This window comes from Aythya ferina (assembly GCF_964211825.1).
Source record: "Aythya ferina genome assembly, chromosome: 5".
Taxonomy (NCBI): Eukaryota; Metazoa; Chordata; class Aves; order Anseriformes; family Anatidae; genus Aythya; species Aythya ferina.
The window spans coordinates 32,475,627-32,497,564 of NC_140301.1; the positions used below are offsets into that span (position 1 = coordinate 32,475,627).

Consider the following 21,938-nt stretch of genomic DNA (forward strand, 5'->3'; position numbering starts at 1 on the left):
TGACAAGCATTAACGGCAGCACTGCCAAACGCCACTCGGGCACTGACAGGCGCGGGGCACCTCAGGCGGGGCACCGCCGCCTCACGAAGCCGAGGAGGCACCAACCGTCCCCTCACGGCTCCCTCAGCGCTGCCCCTGCCCGCCCCTCGCCTACACCCGCGGCTCAGCCACCCCCAGCCCAGCCGTGCGGCGCCCCCCGCCTCACCCGGAGGTTGGCCTTGAGGCTGGCGGCCTTGGCGAGCTGCTGGAGCTCCGCATATTTGAGGGACTCAAGGTGCTGGAGCGCGGGGAGCGCCATGGCGGCCGCAGCCCTCAACCGCCACACTTCGAATCTCGCGCTCAACCGCCGCCCACGCCCCGCCCACGCCGTTCGAACTCGCCCTCCGCGCACCGCCATTGGCTCGGCGGGGAGAAGGAGGCGGGTTTTTTGGAGGGGAAGCCACCAATAGCGGCGCGGCCGCCTCCGCGCCGGTTTTTTCAAACGCGCTCAGGCGCCGCTTGAGCGGGCGCGGCACCGCCCTTTCCAGGCAGCGAGGATTGACAGCACGGCCGCCCAATAGCAGCGCGCGTTCCCGGAGCGCGCTCCAATCGCGAGGCGGGGAGGGCGGGGCGCCGCGCCGGAGCGCCGGGCGGGAGAAGATGGCGGTGCGGCGGCGGCTGCTGCAGGAGCCGCTCATCGGCGGCGTCATCACGGCGGAGCGGCCCCCGCCGGCCCCCCCCGCCCCGCCAGCGCCTCCGTCCCCATCCCCAGCGCCGGGGGAGGCTCCGCTGCGGCGCCGGGGGCTGCGTCCCGAGGACTGCGCCGTGTTCCAGTGCCGCGGGTGCCGGGCGGTGCTGGGGGACTCGCTGCACCTGTGCGCGCAGGAGGAGCGGCGGCTCGGCCTCCTCGCCTGCCTCAGTCAGTGCCGGGGCGGGGCGGGCAGGGCAGGGCAGGGCGCGGTGCTCAACCCGGCGTCTCTCCTCTCTCCTCAGGAGTCACCGGGGACGTGGCCTGGGAGGACGCGCTGCTGGTGGGCCTGGAGGGAGCCCTGCTGGGCTGGTGCGTAGCAAGGCCGCCTCGTCGCGTCCGGATTACCGGGTCTCTTCTTGCTGCTTTCTGTCACGATAAAACAGCGCTTTCAGTAAAAACCCGATTGTTTTCCTCCTCCTCACGAGGCGGTGCTCGGCGTTGGCAGGGGGAGCTTTCCCATCACCTGTCAGAGGTGCAGGCATCGCCCCGATTTCACCACACTCCACACCTGATCTTCACAACTTAAATCTATTTCTCCACATATCACGTTTGATCTGTACAACCTAACTCATTTTGAGACAATGCGCTGTGGATTTTTATCCCTAATTGCGACTTCACTTATTACACGGATTTTCTTAGACAACGTGCCCAACGTCCCATGTTCATACACTCTGTATTATTTAAGCATAAAGCATTATATTCTATCTTACTGTCTCAATGAAACTTTGATTTGATGTCCTCTGACATCTCCCCAGTATCCATGGTGTCATAACTTGTTTAATAACGTTATTTTTCCATTTTTCCTTTTAGTGCCTACAATGCATTATACTGTCGGTCGTGTGGCTTGATGGTGGGCTTCATTCTTTATTCTGCGTTCAGTAACCTGGCTCATCTCCGAGGCTTATTTTGTTTCTTCAAGGACAGCATCCTCTGGTGAGTGTCCTGTATGTTGATGGTCAGGGATTTCATGGGAATTTGCAAGTTTTTAAAGCAGGATGTACGACGAGTCTGCAGTTTACAAAGCTGCTTTACTTTTGACTGAGAGCATTGATGTGGGATTTTAATATTCTCTGTGTTTACATTGTTTGTGTTGGCATGACTCCATGTGATTTGCCTTAAACTTTTTGAATGTCCTCACATTACATTAAAAGTTTAAATTTAGTTGTTTCCAGTGCTGAAATCTCCTTCAGTTCCAGATCCATTTAACTAATGTAAGATATCAAAACAGTTCCATGATAAATGGACTTCATTATAGAAACTGTAAATTATGATTGGCTGGTAATGAGGGGATCTTATGATTTGAAAGTAACATATTGTTTTTTGGTTTTTGTTTTTTAAATATTTTCGTAAACAATGGAGTACTTCAGGGAATAATTTTATATCTGTTTTAAAATCTTGTTAAATAATCTTTATAAACAAGGAATACAATTGTGTGATCTTTTTAATTGTTGTTCTTGTTGTTTTTTTTTTCCCTTTTCCCTATTTGTTTTCTAGCTATCTTTTAAAAAACAATATAACAATAGAAGCATCTAAGGTGAATTTTCCTGCTTTGACCCTAAAGGAACAACTGGGGAAAGTAAGGTTTCTACATGACTTTGTATGGAAAATAGCAAGAAATACTATTTTTGGATATTAGCCAAAAATATGGATACAATTACCATATTTGCAATGCTTAGAACTTACCAAGTTCTATCTAACTTTCTGACAAAAGGTTATTTCTTAGTGAATACATATGTTCTGTGCTACTTCAGTGCTGTCATGAGGGAATGGGACTTTACATTTTGAAAACAAAAATAATGTTTTTCTAAATGCTTCTAAATATTACCAGTTGTGCTGTCCCTGGAATTGAAAAGTCACTGTTGAATGATAATAATAATAAAAAAACATAATACTCTGTTGTTAACTTGAAAAGGATTCTAGCAGTGTTGTATTTACAGCTATGTAAACTCAAAACAGCACAACAACATCAAGTTGTAGTTTCAGAGACAATACAAGATCCTCTCTTCTTTTTTGATATTTAAATTGGTTGTTCTATTATATAATATGGTTATTTGATAACTTAGTAAATTGTTTGTCCCATAGTTCAAATATAGTTACTGTATGTAGGAGACAGCCAATGCATTGGGTGTTTATATGCTTACTTGTTCCTTTTGTTCATTTATTTATTTTGGTTTCCTTTCTAAGCATGAAAATGGGCCCACAACATTACTTAAGTTTTGTCATCCTCAAGTGTGTTATCATAACAGATAGGCAGATTGTTCAAAGATCCAGTGTTAGAATAACATTTTTCTCTAGTTTTACTACTACTACTTTTTTTTTTTTTCTAGCTGAAAGAAAAGCTTGTGATGGTCCACATGCGCCTAGAATTGCTGATAAAGAAGATGGAGGAATTGAAGCAAAAGGACATGGCACAAAACTATGGCTCTGCATCAGATGCAGTTGCCCTAATGCCAGGATATGCAATAGTCAAGACCAAAAATAATAGGCCATTTTGAAGAACTACCTGGGCCGTTTCTACATCTCTACTGAGTTTGTTCGTTATGAGGAAATAATGCAGCAGAACAGGTTTGAGAGAGCTGATCATTTGCTCTGTCTGTATACAGAAAGAATTGGGACTTAAATGCACCTCTTTTTCTGAGGGGAACAGCTGAAAACCTAACGTTCTTAAGCTGTGCTCAGAAAAACGCGTAGCTTTTGGCTGCTCCACGAAGCTTGGGCTGTGAGTCACTGCCTTTGATAGATGTGAGCCTTTCCGTCCGGGGTTGAAGCTGTGAAAGCAAGGAACAGTCTTTTCTTCCCTTTTACTTCTGGTCCATCACAGGAACACTGCTCTCCTGAAGCTGTGATGATCTTCCTGCTGCCTTCCCATGGCCTGTTGAGATGTCTTGTAAAAGTTACCTAATGGGTACTTATTAGCTTTGCTTTTTGATTGGGTTGTGCTTTTTTTCCAAGCATCTAGAAAGTAATTTGATGGAAAAGAAAGAAGGCTACTTACCCCTAGTTACTGAGACAGAGTATCTTTGTCCCTACTTCCTGTTTGTTGGAAGACTGGGGGGTCCTTTTCCTCCTCCATCTGCTGCCTAAAGGGCTGATTTTTGAAACTGTCTGTAAAATTTAATAGGTTCATGTAGCAGTCTGGAGAGGGTTGTATTTACTTGATCAGATTCATTCCAGTGATTCAGTTTGCCACTGCCTTTTTTCTGCCTTCCATATGTGATTGGCAGATTGCATTGTGTTGCTGATGATACGAGCGCTCTCTGCATTTCATGGCCTTATTTTACAAATAAATAACTCCTGTAACAGGCTTGGAGCAGAGGGGATGAAACTCACTACAAGGCATCTTGCAGGCTTATGCGGACAGCTGGTATTTATGCTACTACTTATGTTCAGTGTGCTGGTTTTTGATTAAAAGTCCTCAATTGTCTCCATTTATTCTGATTAAGCAATAACAATATCAAGAGCTATTCTGCTGGGAGAGAAGTAGCTCCCTCTGTTAAATTCTAACAGTACCTGCTCTCTAAATGATGATTGTCATCATCAGTGTTTTACAACTGTGACAGGTGTAAGCACAGAAATGCAGTACTTCTCAATGACAGCTAAATTTGGGCTATCAAAAGTAACTACCTGAAATAAATGTTACACTCTAGTAAGATCTGCTTCATTGCCTGTAATGACTAATGCTATCATCTTCTCCAAAATGTGCTCTATGAATCTTTATGTTTATAATGAACCTTTAACTGGAGAGCTGTTCTTCTCAACAGTTGTCACTGTACATTCATGTAAAGTTTGGAGTTGCATATTAACTCATTATTAAGAACCAAGACTTTTTTTTAATTTATTTTTATAATACTTCTGCATTATGTTTAACAGCCTCTTTGTCTTTAACTGGGGTTTTGTGACTAAACTCACCTCGTGCAAATATCCTTCCAATCTCATATAAGTGTTTTCCTTTGTAAAACTTCACCTTTGTGCTACTTTTTAGGTGTCAGTTCTTCTGTTGTATCAGTCCAAGAGACATGGTAGGTAATGGTACTATTCACTTCTGCCCTTTCATTCTGGTTTCTGCATTGATGTTTTTCTTGTTATACACTTCACATTTCTACTGTGTATAATAAGCGTAAAATTGTCTTCCTTTATTTAGCAAAGTATGCACCCCTAAGAAGAAAAGAAAGTTGTCAGTTGCATTTTTTTTATATTATCTTTACTGTTGTAAAGACGACTTAAAGAATAAAAATGCTGAAATTCAGAAATATATATCTTGTGTAATAGCGTGAGTTGTAAGCTTTTAAATTGTATTTCACTAGTCTTTGAACTGGGAAGACCTCAGTTCCATTGAGTCACCCTGCAGTCCTTTGTATCTGTCAAATCATGGTTCTTGTTGGCACTATTGCCTGTTGCATCTGCTGACACTCACAGCAGTAGAGTTCTAAATAAAACCTGTTTCAAGAAGCAACCCACCTTAATTTACAAAATGCAAAATAAGTGCAACAGCATCTTTACTAGTTTAGGCTTAACAGTTACTAAGACACCAACTTAAACTGTAGTCTTAGGTTTTAAGTGATGTTTAAATTTTTCTTCCTAAAAGATTTGATTCAGATTTTGATCCTACAGTCTGTCCCAGATTCAAATTCCACCTGAATCTACAACTGAGTGATGATTTTTTTTTTTCCCTACTGTGGAACCTAATCTCCTCTAGCTAGGCATCTTGAGGGCTGTATTGATACTTTCAGTGCAGCCACAGTCAGTCTGGCTCAGGAAGGAAGGATTCTCTTTAAATAAATACCTGATTTAAAAACGCATCTCAAGGTCAGGCCACAGCTCTCTTTATTCTTATGTGAACTAACGAGCAGCTGTCTTCTCTGAGAAAAGCAAGCAGAAAATGGAACAACTGAAGGTGGTATAGCAGGTTACTGAAGTAGCAATCATACAGTGAATCTTTTATAAGCTCACATAAGGGTCAGTAATCCCATAAGAGGTTTTGGAAAGCTGGTGGTGTTGGGAGCCATGGCTTTTTCAGCGTAGTCCTCATGAGGTGGCATCTTGCTGCTGTGTTACAGCACTTCCCAAAACCGCTTTCAGCAGCAAGGAAAGTTGTGCCTCCCTGTAGGTTGTGAAATGCCAACCACCAAAGGAATTTGAGCTGCCAAAACAATAAACAATCCACATATATGTGAAACAGTTTTGAGAGTTACTTCTTTTAGGTTGTCTATCTTGCAAGCAACAGAAGCTTCCTGCTACCATCTAAAACAACCTTTGAAGCTTCTATTTGTGAGTTGCCTGTCTTGAGTGGAGTGCCAATTTTTCTTCAGCTGCCTTCGAGGAAGTCGTAGACTGTTGTGTCTGAAAATTGCTGAAACAGCTGGATCCAAAGCTGATATTCAACATATGCAAGTTTAGCTCAAATTGTTAAGCTTTGTCAAAGGCACAGCAAGTACATCTCAGAAGCGGAAGCAGTTTGCACCTCAATGAAGACACAGTGCATTGTACCTTGGTTAATCTATCTGTTGAACAAATGACACACCAGGTTTTAGTGCATTCTCAGCCTGTGCTGCTTTATTGCTAAAAAAATTTGTATACAGGTGCAGAGTTTCCAAGTTCATTTTTAAACAGTTCCTCTTTACAGCGTCAAAAGAATAAAATCTTATCTTGAAATCCTCAAAGATGCATAGATATAAAAGCAAGCTGCCTTTTGGAAAAAAAAAATCAGAATTTGCAGGGAAACATTCTTTTACTGTTACCATGTAAAATGTGTGCAATGGGAGTATGTAGTGATACCAGTAATCTCCACTAGCCCATGTGAGCAATGCCATCAGAAGTTCAGTATAAGAAGTCTTCTCTAACCACTTTAAGTATTAAGATAATTTTTAAGAAACTATAATTAATACTTCTCCTTTGCTGTTGTATTTCTCAAAAGGAGGATATCTTCACTAAAGTCCTACAATAGCTTACTTCCCCAGGTTTTATATTGAAAGGGATAAGCATTAACAACAGATACAAGTGCTTACTCACCACACAAAAGAAAACATGTAACAGGGTTTAAAACCACATGAAGTGTTCAAAAGAATATCCTCTAGGCATTAGGTGGCCATGGTTAACTGCCACGCCAAGCCCTCTTTAGAAATAGATTCCCTTTTAGCTTGAAGAAGTTGGCTCAAAGGATTTCATTTAACCTAACTTTGATACTGTAAAATAGTTAAATATTCTCTAATAATATTCCTATCTTCATTTGGCAATTCTTGTATATCTAGAAAGCATTCATGAGAAAAACACAGCCCCCATTCTAAACCCAAATCATGGTGCTTTATGGATGCTTGGCTACGAAGCATGATCAAGATTTAACTTGACACACAATTTCTTCCTCCAAGACACTTCCTCTTTCTGCTTAAGAAAGGGGACTGAGCCTCTGTACATGGAGAAGTGTTCTGCACAAGTTAAGCCCACCTACAAAATTAAACTAAGCTAAAAGAATGGAGTTCTGCAGTAACATGCTAGTATTCTATGTGATTGAATACTTTAAACTAGGAAAAGTGTAAGTGACGTAGACACTGCCACACATTCTATGTTATTTTCAAACTGCCAGCAGAAATTCACTGCAGTACCCACTATAAGACTTGGAAAATATTACAGAGAGCACAGTAAAAGTTTACGGAAAAATGGCACCCAAATTCCCTTATATTTAATACGTGAAATAAAGAAACAAAAGACTATATTGCAACCTGTGTTGCAGAAGATAAAGACCTTCAGTGATCAAATCTCATTTTCTGTTTTTAAAAATCTCTTTGTCAAAGAACTTAAAAAATATACAAGATTACCAGTATTTTCAGGTTCGTTCCTGCAGGTGCCATTATTGCTGGCTGGTACCAGTATGCTTCAGTACAGCTGCCTATGTGGCTAGAGAGTTACCTGAAAATACTGTCTATTAAAAAGCTATTCAACACCTGAAATATTTGTACTGTGCTTATTAATTTCAGTCTTCTCCAAATAATTTCTCTCACTATGCACAAGCTTATCACCTACTGTCTGGCAAATACTACACTCAATTTGAGTCCGTTGTTTCTGTTACTGTGGGTTTTACCAGTTGCTCCCCCCCTGCACCTTGAAAGAAACTCTGCACCCTTTTCCTTGCTACAGCTGCAGCAGGTGAGAAACCTCATCTCGCCCTTAAACATGCTTAGTCCATGCCCTGCTTTTTACATGCTCAGGGCACTAAAATGAACCAGACAAGAGGTTATAAAGGCGAGTTCTGCTGATCCTGGTTCCTGATTTACAGTTTTGGTGCCATGCTTCTGTCCCTATCTATACATTCTGCCCCTTTCTCTACAGAGGCAGCACATTCTCTAAAAAAAAAAATTAACGACAAAAAAAAAAAACAAAAAAACAGTTTGAGAATCAAAGTTTGAGAATCAAAGCAGGAAGTTCAAGCTATTGGTATATTAATTCCTATTGCTTCGTTATGTATAAATGCATATCTCAATTTACTGGTAATAACTACATTACACTAGACATTTTGAATCATGCATAATTAGAATACTAGCTCTAAGATTTCGTTTGTGGGCCTGTGCCACTTTCCTTCAGTTTCTCCATGCACTTCTTTATGCCTAAGGCATCACAAACTGGCCTTCTTTTATTTGACCTGCAAACACACTCGTTTGGAGGGGAAGAGGAAAGAAGCAGATAAGACTTACACAGGACACACTGAACAGTAAGTTACCTTTTTATCTTTAACCTTAAATGTAAAGCCTTAGGGAATCTGTCTATCCTATAACCTGGTACATAGGCTCAGAGACGGAAACACGCTCCTTGCTTACGTCAAGTACACCTACGCTTTCTCTAAAACTCAGGAGGTAAGTGCTGAGCAGACTGAAAGGGAATAGAAAGCAGAATTCCTGGGTAGTGTTCTGCACTGTTAAATGAGACACCCTGGTTCGACTGCTGGCTTTTGTGTGCCAAAGTGCTATAGGGGCAATACGCTGGATCATTCAGTAAAAGAAAAGCAGGGGAATCTAACTCGAACTGCCATTTATGCAGCTCTGTACCTGAACAGCAAGCAGGATTATTAGGTTTTGAAGGAAGACAAAACTCTTTCCTAGGGAAGTTGTTATTGGTAAAATTGGTTATCCATCAAAAACTCTTCTCTTCCACCCTTCTCTGCTCAAAACCACTGTCAGCTCTTGTCAATGTAACCCTTGCATAAAGTGTCAATGTCCTGAAGCAAGGTACAATTTGTTGTCACTCACTATCAAGTTGTCTGCAAACCATTTTTTTTTGTCCTAAATTTGATAATTATGCTCAGCTGCAGAAGTTGCAATCCTCAAGCTGCAATTCCCAACACAAGTACTGGCTACATCTTCTACAGCAGAACCACTGGGTAAGGGACAGTACCCACACGTATCACCTGCATTCAGTAATGCCAGCGGGGTCATGGCAGTAGCGGTCACTGCACTTTTGATACCCCACGCTGCAGTGTGGGAGCATGTAGCACTGCTACTTAGTTTTAGCAGCAGTGAAATCAAGGGGTTTGGAGCAAAAGGCATACCATAGCATGACAGCTGAAAGGCAATGGGGTTTCCTTTGTGGCTGTGAATACTGATTTCTAATATAGTACCCCATGGAATTCAGATCACTATTAAATCTGAACTGGGAAGAATACGCAGATAGCTCGCCTGGTTACATCAGTCTCCATTTCCCTTCCTACCCCCTTCTCTAAATGAATAAAGCCTTGAAAATTTCTACTCAGCCGCAAAGTTCATACTTCTGAAGTCTGAACGTGACCATGTTTTCATTATTAATTCATTATGTAAATGTACTTGCTGACCACAGACTACAAGAAAGTTATAATTTATTTAATGTAATCAGATCACAATCAAATTAAGGTTCCCTGTGGCCAGCTTCCAAGTTTATCAATAATGCAATAGCTGGAATTTAAGCTGATTATAACTTTCCAGATCAGTTAGTTTTCATACACATATTAGCCAACACTTAATTTAGATATGCTCATGCTTATCTTAATTACATTATGCTGTAGAAACATTCACAGCCCTTACCAGTCCCACTATCAACTTACAAAGAGCCAGAAGGCTTCACCTATGGAATTTCAGAACATCAGAGGCTTCCCTTCAGCTGGAAGTTACATTCCAAACTCCTTCAACTTTCTAGAAGAAATCTAGCCAGATAGATCTCAACTTCTGATGCGACACTTCTGTTAGGAACACACTATTATCTGCTGGGCCACGCTGTCTCTATAGATCATGTATCTGCACGGAAAACAGCATCAACTATGGACATTTTAGCACTTCTGGGGCTCTTCTATGTAACCCTTTGATCGCAGATACTTTGCTGGTGCAGAGGCTACAGCTGTAGATCAATATCCCTTTCTGTTACCGGAGGCTTCACCGTACTTGTCTCTGCAAAACTTCAGGCATTAACAGAAATCAATGGCTTGAAACAGAGTGTTTAGCAAGTCTAAAATTATTTTTGCTGCAGGGTAACATTTTTAGTATCCTACAATTGTCCTTTGGAATGAACAGATGTTTTCAGTGTCAAATAATTAGATAATGTGTGTTTTTTTTAAAAGGCCTGTTGCTATTTCAGGTTGGTCTTTTTAAACAAAAATAAGTACCACCTGCAATAAAATGCATTCTAACTTCAGAACCAAGTTCTTTCCACAGTCCAGTATTTGGAAGGGTTTAGTTTCCCCTCAGAAAAACTGAGCAAGTGCTAGACTATAAAAAAGGGAAACAAGCTACCCTTTCAGAAAGAACTGTCTGCGCTTCCCCCGGCACTCACTGACAGTGCTTCAGATGTGTGACAAAGCTAAACAGTTTGTTTTCTAATATCAGGTTCATTAACTAAGTATTCAAGTGCCAAATTCCCTCCAATGAGAGGAACATTAAGAGGAATTCACCCATCTTAGGAAAAGAGACTTTTCATGCAACTCCCTGCAGCACAGAGCGCCACAAACTTATTTGGTTATTACCCACCTACTCTACTGTACAGTCTTGCTAATGCAAGTTATTTACTATCACATGCAAAACAGTTATTGCTACTAAAGTTCTATTTTCTTATTAAATCATCTTATGGCTTTGTTTGCATCAGGGATTCTTCCCCCTACATACTGTGCTATTTTGCATTCCAGTTTCAGAGGTATTTTTCAATTGATTCTCCCAAGCACTAAACTACTTTATTCAATGGTACAGCTACTTCTGTTCAGAATTGAACCTAACTCTGAGCACAGGTCCCCCAGAGCTCTGCTGTAAATGGCCCAACCACCCAGTTTTCTTGGAAACTTATTACATGCAGAGGGTCGAGGTGGGGGGTTTGTTACATACATTAACTCTGCAAGGATTACTGGTTTTGCACCAAAGAACATGCTACTTGATTAATTACTTTAGCGATACATCCTATTAAAATTACAAAACCAAGCTACCCATTCCCTCCCTCCTCCTAGTGGCCATTTACAGGCAGGTCTCAGGGAAAAAAGATGCAGTATCCTCTCTAAAGTGACAGAGAATTTTGTTCTTGTAAAAGAAATGCGTGAAGAGCAACACTGGTATCAAATAAGACTTATTTTTTCCTAGGAAATGAGAGAATGCCATCCACAGAGCATCACTCATCTCAGGAATCATACCAGTCTCTTGTTTCACCAGTCCAAGCTGCCCATTGCGTGCTAAATCATTTGAACATTTCCTGGTCTAAACTTTCCTTCTGAAAAAAGCAGAGGGAGAGACATAAGTTATTAAATTTGAGATTAGAGCTGGAAAGCAATACTGGAAGTTACCCAAAACACAGGATATTGAATTCTCAACAATACAGGGGTGGGGAATCTATGACTAGATATAGCCTGCTGAACAGATGCAGTCTGCAATGTTGGTTTTCAACAGCCCTTAATCCTATTATATTCTCTCTTATTAAGATGTGTGTAAATGCAGGATCCACCAAAGGTGTTAAAAGATTCAATAGGACTTCAGGAAAAAAAAAAAAAAAAAGGTTTTCCATTCCTGCAATAATGGACAAAAGTATTCTACTTATAATTGGAAGAAAGCATTTTGCAACCAGTAACTAACTTAGTAGATGAAAAGGATAATGTTTAACTGGTTTTAATAATTATGTAATTGGATTTGTTGGGTTTTTTTTTCCTACTTAACAGATTTTGTAAATAATATTAAGGTAGTAGAGATGTGCACAAAACACACACAAACTCTTTATCACATTCTTAATTCTAAGTATATCGTAGGATGGGTAATAATTAAATGGAAAATGCTGCTCATAGAAGAAAACACCTTCAACAAAGACTAAAATGAAAAGAATCACTGGTGACAGAGATGAGAATTCTGGACGCTTACATACACTAGTTTACTATTGCAGTTGGACAGAAATACTAAAAACAAAGTTAAGTATGACTCTATGAAGCCCATTAAGTGAATGCATTCACTTTCTAAAGATAGCATTACCACTGTCACAGGGAGGATACTGCATATTTAGACCATGTTTGTGACATTTCTACTGTATCCTTTCTATTGTTAATTACATTATCATCACTGCTTATTAATAAATTTGTCACTCTGAAATTGTAAAAATACTACTAGGCTCATGCACTGATCCTAACATGGCACTACTGTTTGCTACAAAGCACTAATGCTTATGGAACTATACACATCTCAAAATGGAAGACATTGGTGATTTTGTTGTTTTCAAACAACTTGTAACATCATTTTGTCCACAAGTATTAAAATATATATATGTATATATATATGATCTATTGCACATGCCCCTTGTTTTTGTAATCTTTCACATGGGAAGATTTCCAACCAACATAGAGAAAAAGTGGAGCAAGAAAAAGTAGGTAGGCTGAGGCAGCATTTCCTAACACAGCACTTTTATAAAGAAGCTGGCTGGAAAGGTACGGCTGTGGGGGTCTTCTGGGCATGCATTGTTGGAGTATTGGTTCTGTGAAAGCCACAGATCTTTAGCCCTGCTAAAAACGTTATGTTCTAAAAGTAAACTTGAAAGCTTATGTTCTTACGTTATCTGGGTTAGGAGTCAGGAAAAAATTGTAGGTTTGTTGTTGTTGTTACAATGCAGGGTTACAAAATGTTGAGGGTTATTCTTATGGATGTGGAAATCAAGTAACGTGAATTGTCCACTCTCTAGTCAGAAAAATTCTTAGTTTTTGTACATATCCACAGAAGATAAAAATACATTCCTGTCCCCCAAGTATTTTGTCACCCAGCTATGCAAGAAACAACTGCTAGCTCTAATGTCGGAAGGACAAGTATGGGCAAAAGGAAGAAAAGGAATTTCCCACATTTAGGATCAGATGTTTCCTATACCAGATACCTTCCAACAACATATAATCCTATGATATTAAAAGTATTTTCCATCACTTAGAGATGGATCCTGCTTCTACAGACATCTACATTAAATCCTATTGGTTTCAACAAAAGTAGGACCTAAAATTAAGTGTGCTTTTCTAGTTGCATCTAAAACCAGAAAATTCAGACCATTTTCAGCAAAGACATCCTATATGCTTAAAAGAAATCAGGCCAAGTTGGTGGTTGCCTCACCAGGATTAACGTAACTCATCTAAACTAATAAAAGAAACGGCTCATTGCAATGTTGCATACAATTTTAGTGCACCTCTCCGCTCATTACAGTTGGCATTATTTTGATACACAGTGCCTTTCCTATTCTCCTTAGCTTTCATGTCTGATCTTTGCTTCTTGGAAACAAACAATGGATAAAGCTGCCATTAAATCTTACAGTTACAATGCAAGTCTATACACAGATCTAACTTTACCCCAAAGACCAGGATCACCACCAACACTCATCCTTACTCTGCTGTGGAACGTGGTCCCCATAAAATTCCACTACATTTTAAGTATCGCAATGCTGCCCTCGCAATCTACCATGAAGATTTAAGAAGGGTTTCAACTGTTGGCTTTTTCAGCCATTTTCAGGCTGTCTGGCTCTCTCCAGCAGTTTTCTAAAATGAAAAATACAACAAACCAAAACAAAAAAACACTCCACCCCCCGACCATGCTATTATTTCCCCAAACCTATTAACAGAACCTATATATCTTTATTTGATCCAAATTTTAAAATATTTTAAGCTAGTAAATCACATTTTCTAAATCACAAGTGTGGATTAAGGTGCAGTAAGAGCTCCAGACTTGAAATGGAGATTTCTTTTTGCCAAGAAACCTTACTTGCCATATACCATACCATAGCAAGGAGCATGTGAACAGTACAAACTCCCACCTCAGAATGATCGAGAATATCCTATATAATCACAAATGATGTAGACAAAGAATCTTGTGTAAACATAAGAACAACAGATAGCGCCTTAGATTGGGAAGGAATAGGGGGAACCAGAAAAAGGCCCGGCCTAAGCATTTCTGCTCTCCGTCAAGCCATACCTCTTACATGGCTACCAGCTCGTTCTACCGGGCCTAGATGATGGAAACATACAGGTCATCTCAGTTCTCAGTCACAGAAGAATAAAAAGTATCTGATTCCATCAGCAGTATGAAAAGCTGAAACTGTGGAAAGGAAGCTGAGCGGACAAACCGCAACTTTACACCTCCGGTCTCTTCCATCCCACCAGTTAATTTCTTTAAATAAAGAAAGAAATTCTGCCCCATCTTTTCAACTGTAGACTGTTCCTTTTGCTGCTAAGGATTTATAAAAAGCCAGAAGGAGAGAATGATGTAACACAAACCTAATCATTATCCTGTAACCCTGAAGGTCTTTAAAGCTTCATTTTTCTTTGCTAAAAATGAAGTGGTGCAGAGTAATTTCTCCTTCTGGTGCAAGCTCTTCATATCCAGCACTTACGTGGGTTTACACATGCAAATCTACATTTTGATCACAGATTGGGATGATGCTGTTACACGCTATAGACAAGGTGATTCTGCTGTTGTTCCTCTGCATTAGCTGCTTTATGCGAGTTGACATCAAGACATCTATCTACAAAGTCAAGCCAGGTTCCTGGGCTACAAAATACCTGTAATGGGACTTCTCCAATTGTTTGCTAAGTTTCTTCTGTATGTCAGAGCAGAAAATATGTCCTCGTTTCCTGCTGAAACTTTTCATACATGTCAAGTTTGGCATGGCAATGCATGCAGACACTATATATGCCAGGAATTCCAGTATGACACAGTGAAGAACTTATCCTTCCTAAAATGAAGAAGGAGATAGATATCAGAACATCAGCTTCCACTTCCATCTGATTTCAAAGTTTTTCTCATTTTAAAACAGAATGCAGAAAGCTGGATGAAGAGCTGGCACAGAAGACATTTCTTCAGGGAAACAAACGCTGATTTCTGTTACTCTGCTTTTGAGTTTTGATATAGCAGCAGGGTTGCTTTTGTGGGAGAAGTCATCTGGGGAATTAAGCATTGGGTGAGATGGTTGACGCAGGAAGTGAAGAGATCTTTGTTCATGCAGCTCCATGGAAGTGAAGGACAAGTTTTTGCTTGCTAGGAGAGACATGTCCACATCTCACAGCCTACGAGCAAGCAACAGGACTATCATCTTCTTAAATTTCAGCAAGGATCTGGAATTCCAAAATGAAAGAGAGGAGAGGTCAGGAGACAGAATAAAATACATTACACATTAAAATGCCTGCTGGTTCATTACTTTAAAAATCTGAGCCTAACAGAAAAAAAAAGTTGGCTTCACAAACTGCAATAATCCCCTGTTCTATAAGGTTTTATATCTAACTGTGTATGTCCATAAGCTGGCTAATGCAATACTACAGAAATGCTGAACTATACGCCTACTCAGAAGCAGCGCACCCAAAAATATACTGGTGTTAACAAGCTCTGAGGCTTCATAACTGTGGCTCTGACACGTAACATGGCAATACTGAGGTATTCACCTAAACACACACAGAATCATCAAATGGTTTGGATTGGAAGAAACCTTAAAGATCATCTGGTTCCAACCCCGCTGCCATGGGCAGGGACACCTCCCACCAGACCAGGTTGCCAAAAGCCCCATCCAGCCTGGCCTGGAACACCTTCAGGGATGAGGCAGCCACAGCTTCTCTGGGCAACCTGCTCCTGTGCCTCACCACCCTCTGAGTAAAGAATTTCTTCCGAATATACCCCTTGTCCTAACACTACGCTCCCTGATAAAGAGTTGATCCCAACCCAGAGAAGAAAAGGCTCTGGGGAGACCTTATAATGGTCCTCCAGTACCTAAAAGAGGCGATAGGACAATGTGTAATGGCATTGCACACAGAGAGAATAAGTTCTGCTATAGTGGGTCACAATTCAAAAAGACTACAAACAATCACCTAATTACTACAACACTGTCAGTGCCGTAGAGGAAAAACACACTTATGACAGCTGTAAAATCCACAGATTAGGTCCTTTTTTTTTTTTTTTTTTTTTTTTTAAACCTATTTCTCCCCTCTTGTCCACAGTGTAGACATACTTCAACAACCGCTGTCTTGTCACTGACCTCCTGGCCTTTCACCAGTGGCACACCTGGTACTGCCTAGTCACAGAAACTGTTAAGACATGGATTTTTTCCTTTAAGTTTGATGCCAGCTTGGATTAGAAGGTAACATGAATGCAATTCTGCATAGTGCCAGGAAAAAAAAAAAAACAAACTACCACTCTCCTGTACAACAATGAGTGATGTGAAAGAGGAAATGTTTTCTTTGGTTTCTCTTTCTCAAATATAAGTGCATGAGGACACATCATATTTTCTACCTCCTTCCTCTCTTTTCTCTGGCCTTTCGTTGACTTCCTTTTATTATTCTAATTACCTTAATCCTTTAGTTGATCAAGTTCAGAAATAATCTTCTGGCGATAATTTTCAACTCCTGTGTTAGAAGTAGTGAGTAGACTATGGAAATGGCAAAACACCACACGTCACCATCACTTGCTCTCCGAGGCACTCAAATACTTCAGCTGATCATAAGCTTGACTATCCATGCCCATGCTGATGGGTCTTACTCTTGATATGAAGGTGGGGAAAAGCAGACCTGCGGAGCTGCAACAAAACATGTAAAAGGTTTGTAGCAGAGCCAAGGATAGAATCTAACACTCTGTTACATACCTTAACTACCAGAATATCTTTGCTTAATTTACTGGGGAAATAAATAAATAAATTGAAATTTTAGACTTTGATCGTTATCCTTAGAATTTTTGAATTTACTTTCTTTGACTTGATAACTGACATTTGGTTACATTATTGTTCTTCCACTCCTAGTGTTTAACAAATAACAAACCTTTAAGATCACTACTCTAAGCTAATGCAATTGCACAATTAGTGTCTCTTAGCAAAGTAAAATGACAGCATGGAACAGGTGTTTTGTAACTTTCGAAGCATTTATTTTTGTTAAAATATATATAGTTAAGTAGAGGTTTATTTCAAGTCAAGCACAAGCTGAAAGTTGACACTGTGGCAGCATTCCAGTTCTCTGAGTGTCCTAAGAAAAAATAAAATTTCAATAACTGATTTCTTGGTAAAGAAAAAAAAGAAGGGGAAGGGAAAGAAAAGTGACAAGTTTAGTATTGTGTATTTAGTACCTAAATAACCTTATGGCTTTACTCACCATCATTTTTCACCATTCAACATTCTCTTTGGGGAACCTAGAAAGAAAGAGATGAACAAATTAAATTCGTATCTATGAAGCTCTTCAGATAACAGATCATTACATGCACAAGGCACAGAAGATTATCTATACCTTCTGGGAACCAGCTAACATTGTCAGATAGTCTACACTAAACATGTTGATGTTACTTTTCAAATGTTTACAGCCACACTCCTCTTTCAGAATAAGGAAAAGGATGGTCAAGTGAGTCACACCTAAGTAGCGAAGATCCAAGATCTTGTTCCATCCTCTTGTCGTCAGTTCTCACCCACCCAATTCAAGTCCTCCCCCAAGAACCTGACAAGCACTATGAGACCTCAAGACATTAAGGAACCAAACGATTCACAAAAAAATTAATTTGACAATTATCAGTTACATATCATACATAAGCTTACATATCAGGCTGATGGAAATGAGACAATTCCCAGTGCCAATCTTTGAAAAGTTAGGTTTTCTTTTTACTCATTCTACACCTTCAAAATAACTGAAGTCTTGTTTTGACCTATTGGGCAGTCATATTTCTTTTGCTCTACAGTAACTACAAGTTAATTTCCACGAACTTTGGGGGGAAAATAAAGTCAATCTACTGACACAACCAGCACATGAGAAACGGAAGGGATACTACAATGAAGAGTATGCAGCTATGCTACTAAGTTTCACCACACCCCTAACACAGTTTTAAGTTACCCAACAGATCTGGCTTTCCAAAATGGTTCCAAAAATTTCCCAGTGTTACCTCTCTACACTGTCACTTGCCCCCACCTCTCTCTCTACTTTTAAAAAGGTATATAAATCCACTCTATGCAGCACTAGAGCAAACTGTAGTAGAACTGGAGAAAGAAAGGGAGTGCCTGGGCACGGAGGCTCCAAACAGGACACAGAAGAAGGACAGGGCTCTCAGGAGGGCTTGTGTTGCCAGGACCCCACATAGCAATTCCTCCAAACCCCAGCACATCCCCCTGCAATTTTAGAAGATGCACAGATCTGGATACAGAGAGGGACAGGGTGGAGACACAGGTCACCGTCACCTCCAACAGTGTACACTAGGGCTTATTGGGAACACAGAAGTCACCAACCTAGGAGTCCAGAGGACACGCTGATGTCCCTTGTCCTCTGCAAGGGGCCCCTGACTGCTGGACACATGGCTTAAACACCTCTGCTATGATGCCTGGCTGGCAGATAGATGTCTTGGGCATTGCTTATGAGATTATGAGCCTAAGACACTGTAACCTGTTTTGTTTCACTTTTTATTTTAAATAAATTCACCCTCTCCTCCTATGAGGTTTCCAATGCATATTTCCTATGCTTTTAGCACAATAGGGTAGGAATAATAATAATACTTCCTACAGCAGGAGATGACCATTTTACAGCTGAGATTTCTATTCCACGATACACACACCAAAGGGCCCTTTGAATGCTGTTTAAGCAAAGAAACATCCCTACCTGCACATCCCATTTTAGAGAGTTTTTGTGGTTCTTTTTTAAATCAATCCTCCAAAGACTGTGTGGGCCTCTGTATCTTGCATTCAGCTAACCGCCAACACATCAAGACTCCTTTCAAAGCTCGTTCCGTTTCAAGTTTTTAAGAATGAACGTGGGAGGTGTTCAAGAGAGACTCCAGACTCTTCACGGATTCAGGCAGAATGCTTAGCCTTAGTTGGCCCCTGCTTTTTGACACCCTTGAGATGAGAGGTTACCATCGTAAGAGACACAGCTTACTCCTGCAAATCTCTGTATTGCACAGGCTCACAGCACTGTGAGCAAAATTTTAAAGCAGTGCACAGAGTTGGTTTGACATAGCCAGGGTAACAGAAAACTCTGGTTATTTTTTTGATGCTAATTCTTACAGTTCTTAAGCATTCAAAGCAATTAAGAATAAATATTAATCCAAGTGTACTTACTTACTGCTAAAAATACTGTATAACTTCACATGAAAGAAAGTTGACAGCTTATTATTCTTCTAACTATAGCATAAAGCAGAGTTATCTTTGTATGTAACGTGCCAAAGGCAAATCCCTTGGCATATTCTAACAGCTCACACGCAGACCTGTACACGTAGGCATTCACCAGCAGCAGCACACTGTGCCTTAATGCTGTGTTGCCCGTGAGCTGCTATTACCAGGTGAATAACATAGCACAAGGCACAGATATGTAATATATCACACGGTAAAATATTCCTTTGGAAAATTTTCTCTTAAGTGGCTACCGCTTTCAGAAGTAGTTGCCACAACCACACTTGTTACGTTTCTTTTGCGTTATTTTATCGGTTACAAACACCTTCTTTATCGGTTATGTAGGATAACAGACCACGTCTCTTCAGGATCTGAAGCTGTGCTTCTCGTTTAGGTGTTTTAATTATTATTATTATTTTTTAACTTTTACCCGACATTCACACTGAAAACGCAGCCACTCAGGCTAACGCGATGAACCAGAATTCTCAAGCACTGCTCTAAGACATAAACCGCGAGGACTCCCACGCTGGATGGATCCCTCCGGTTTCAGGAGGGCTCCCCCCGCTCACAACACGGACCCGACCAGCACCGCTCCGTGGCGCAGGGCACTCCGAGCGTGCCGCCCGAGCACCTCCGGGCGCCCCAGAGCCGGGCGTGCAGGCGCTGCCTCAGGGAAAGCCCCGGCAGCCGCCCCGCGCTGCCCCCGCTCCCCTCAGCGCGCCGCAGCCCCGCGGCCCTCCCGGCCGGCCCCTGAGGGGTGAGGGCGGCGGCCGGCCCCGCTCGCAGCCCGGGCCCCCAGCGCAGCGGGAGGCCGGGAGCCGCCCGGCCGCGCCCGCTGCCCCCGCCCGGCCCCGCCCGGCCCCTCGGGCGGCGGCGGGCGCTCACCTGAGCGCGGCCCGAGCCGCGGGGCCCGGCCGGCCCCGGCCGCTCCGCCCGCTGCGCTCACGCCGCCATCTTCCCCTCCTCACCCCGGCCACCCGGCGGGGGGCTCGCGGCGCCCAGGCGACGCCGGGCCCGCCCCCTCGGCCGCCAGCCTATCGGGCGCCGCTCCCGCGCGTCTACCCGCCAGGCTTCGCGGCTGATTGGTCGGCAGCGCCGTCCATCGCGGAGGGTCACCGCCCCTCCGCGAGGCTTTCCCCTCCGATTGGCCGCGCGGCGGGCACACGGCTGCCAAGCGAGTGGCTGCAGCCGCGCGGGCGGGGCCGGCCGGAGGAGAATCCTCCGGTGACCTCTGAGGGGATTTAAAGGGGCCGCCAGGCGCTGAGGGGGCCCTGCGGCCCCTCAGGGACACTCCGAGCGCCCCGCGGGCCCGCCTCCCGTCACGGCGGCGGTGTCTGTGGCACTTGCTGCCTTTATTTATCTATTTTGGGTTAAAGCAGCAATAATCTTATACTTGAGCTGCGCTTACCCCCTGAGGAACGCCGAGGACCACCCGCAGGCAGCGGCGATGCGGTGCTAACGGCTCGCGCTGCTGGAACCTTCTGACGTCCTCAGCCCCGTAACGCCCGCTTTACCGGGTGGCAGTTTAGTGCCCATCCCCACCCCAAATAAAACCCTGCTGCCAACTTAAACATCACATCCACGGCAGCATAACATCCATATCCCATCTACACAGCAGTTATAACTGAAGTTGTACCTTCAAAGCGTAGAATGCAGACCTTTATTTTTTCCCCTTACAAGTCAGGGAACTTAACATTATTTTTACTTCCCTTCTTTATAAGCCAAGCCTGTGATCAAATTATTTCATTTTATGCTAGAAATGAGACTTTAGGGAACTGCTTACATCTGTACAGCTTCATTTATGTTCAGCTTAAAATCCATCACAACTAACACCTATTCTGTAAAACCCCCTTATCATCTACCACGTTTTAATTCACAAGTCAAATACACAGACTAGTACAGTAAATAAGATATTCAGTTGCAGGCAGCCTGAGCTCTGAAACCAGCACATCACGTTTCTGTAGTTTATCCTTGGCTAGTAAAGGGCACGTTCTTTCTCAAGTCTTTTCCTCAGGAAGGTTACTAACAACACTCCTCAGTCAGCACCTTCTCAAAGCAAGATAAAAATCTCAGCATCTTGAAGGCTTAACTATCTTTGAAACTATGTTTGAAGTCTATAGACTTCGAAGAAAACTGAGGAAAAAAAAAAATACAGGATTCTACAAGCTTAAGCTTGCCCTCCTTTAGCTTTTCAGTCCCTGTGGCTTCCAGACAATTTGTAGAGCTAACAGCAAAGTTAGATTCTGCTCCCATGCACTTAGAGTCTGAGTTGACATAAAAGCATGTTAGCAAACATATCTTGATCTCTAAGCTGGGGACTTAAGAGGACAGACTTCTTCACAAACTATTTCTGGCATTGTATAGTCCTCTGTAGGAACACCACTAAGGAGACAAACAGAACCAAAGCCACACACCTTGTCTGGAACTATGGAGAAATGTGAAGCTCGTGTTGTTATGGGATCCATACTGTAGTATCATAAGTGCATGTCCTCTTCTGCAGGTCCTGTTTTGCACTAGTTTCTTCCACGCTACTAGTGGAGTGAAGGATTTTTGTTAATACTGAGAACACACTAAGTTTTAACAACTGAACCGTAAGGCCAACTAGCACTATTCTAGTACTATTTAATCTCTTTAGTCAGACAATCAGCAG

At 42.1% G+C, this 21,938-nt stretch overlaps 2 protein-coding genes and 2 long non-coding RNA genes across 7 annotated transcripts in view; 1 reads left to right on the top strand and 3 right to left on the bottom strand.

Annotated features, from left to right (window-relative positions):
- NUSAP1 (nucleolar and spindle associated protein 1) overlaps positions 1 to 412 on the bottom strand; it is a 12,698-nt gene extending 12,286 nt beyond the window's left edge. For all 4 annotated transcript variants that reach the window (XM_084521021.1, XM_084521019.1, XM_084521020.1 and 1 more), the window contains exon 1: positions 206 to 412. In XM_084521021.1, coding sequence (XP_084377147.1) covers positions 206 to 397 — 192 coding nt within the window. In that variant the 5' untranslated portion in view covers positions 398 to 412. The remainder of the gene's footprint in view (positions 1 to 205) is intronic.
- Positions 413 to 601: 189 nt separating this feature from the next.
- OIP5 (Opa interacting protein 5) lies at positions 602 to 3,370 on the top strand. The gene is made up of 5 exons (XM_084521026.1): positions 602 to 898; positions 973 to 1,039; positions 1,541 to 1,663; positions 2,225 to 2,306; positions 3,058 to 3,370. Exons 1-5 carry the CDS (start codon positions 640 to 642, stop codon positions 3,223 to 3,225), a joined length of 699 nt encoding a protein of 232 aa, XP_084377152.1. The 5' UTR covers positions 602 to 639; the 3' UTR covers positions 3,226 to 3,370.
- A 10,541-nt stretch (positions 3,371 to 13,911) lies between these two features.
- On the bottom strand, positions 13,912 to 20,255 carry LOC311437597. Its single transcript, XR_014693563.1, has 4 exons — positions 20,174 to 20,255; positions 17,298 to 17,334; positions 16,506 to 16,732; positions 13,912 to 15,284 (listed from the first exon to the last, which is right to left on the bottom strand). It is a non-coding gene; the product is annotated as an uncharacterized lncRNA (long non-coding RNA).
- Positions 18,811 to 19,851, bottom strand: LOC311437598. Its single transcript, XR_014693564.1, has 2 exons — positions 19,719 to 19,851; positions 18,811 to 19,015 (listed from the first exon to the last, which is right to left on the bottom strand). It is a non-coding gene; the product is annotated as an uncharacterized lncRNA (long non-coding RNA).
- Positions 20,256 to 21,938: the final 1,683 nt, after the last annotated feature.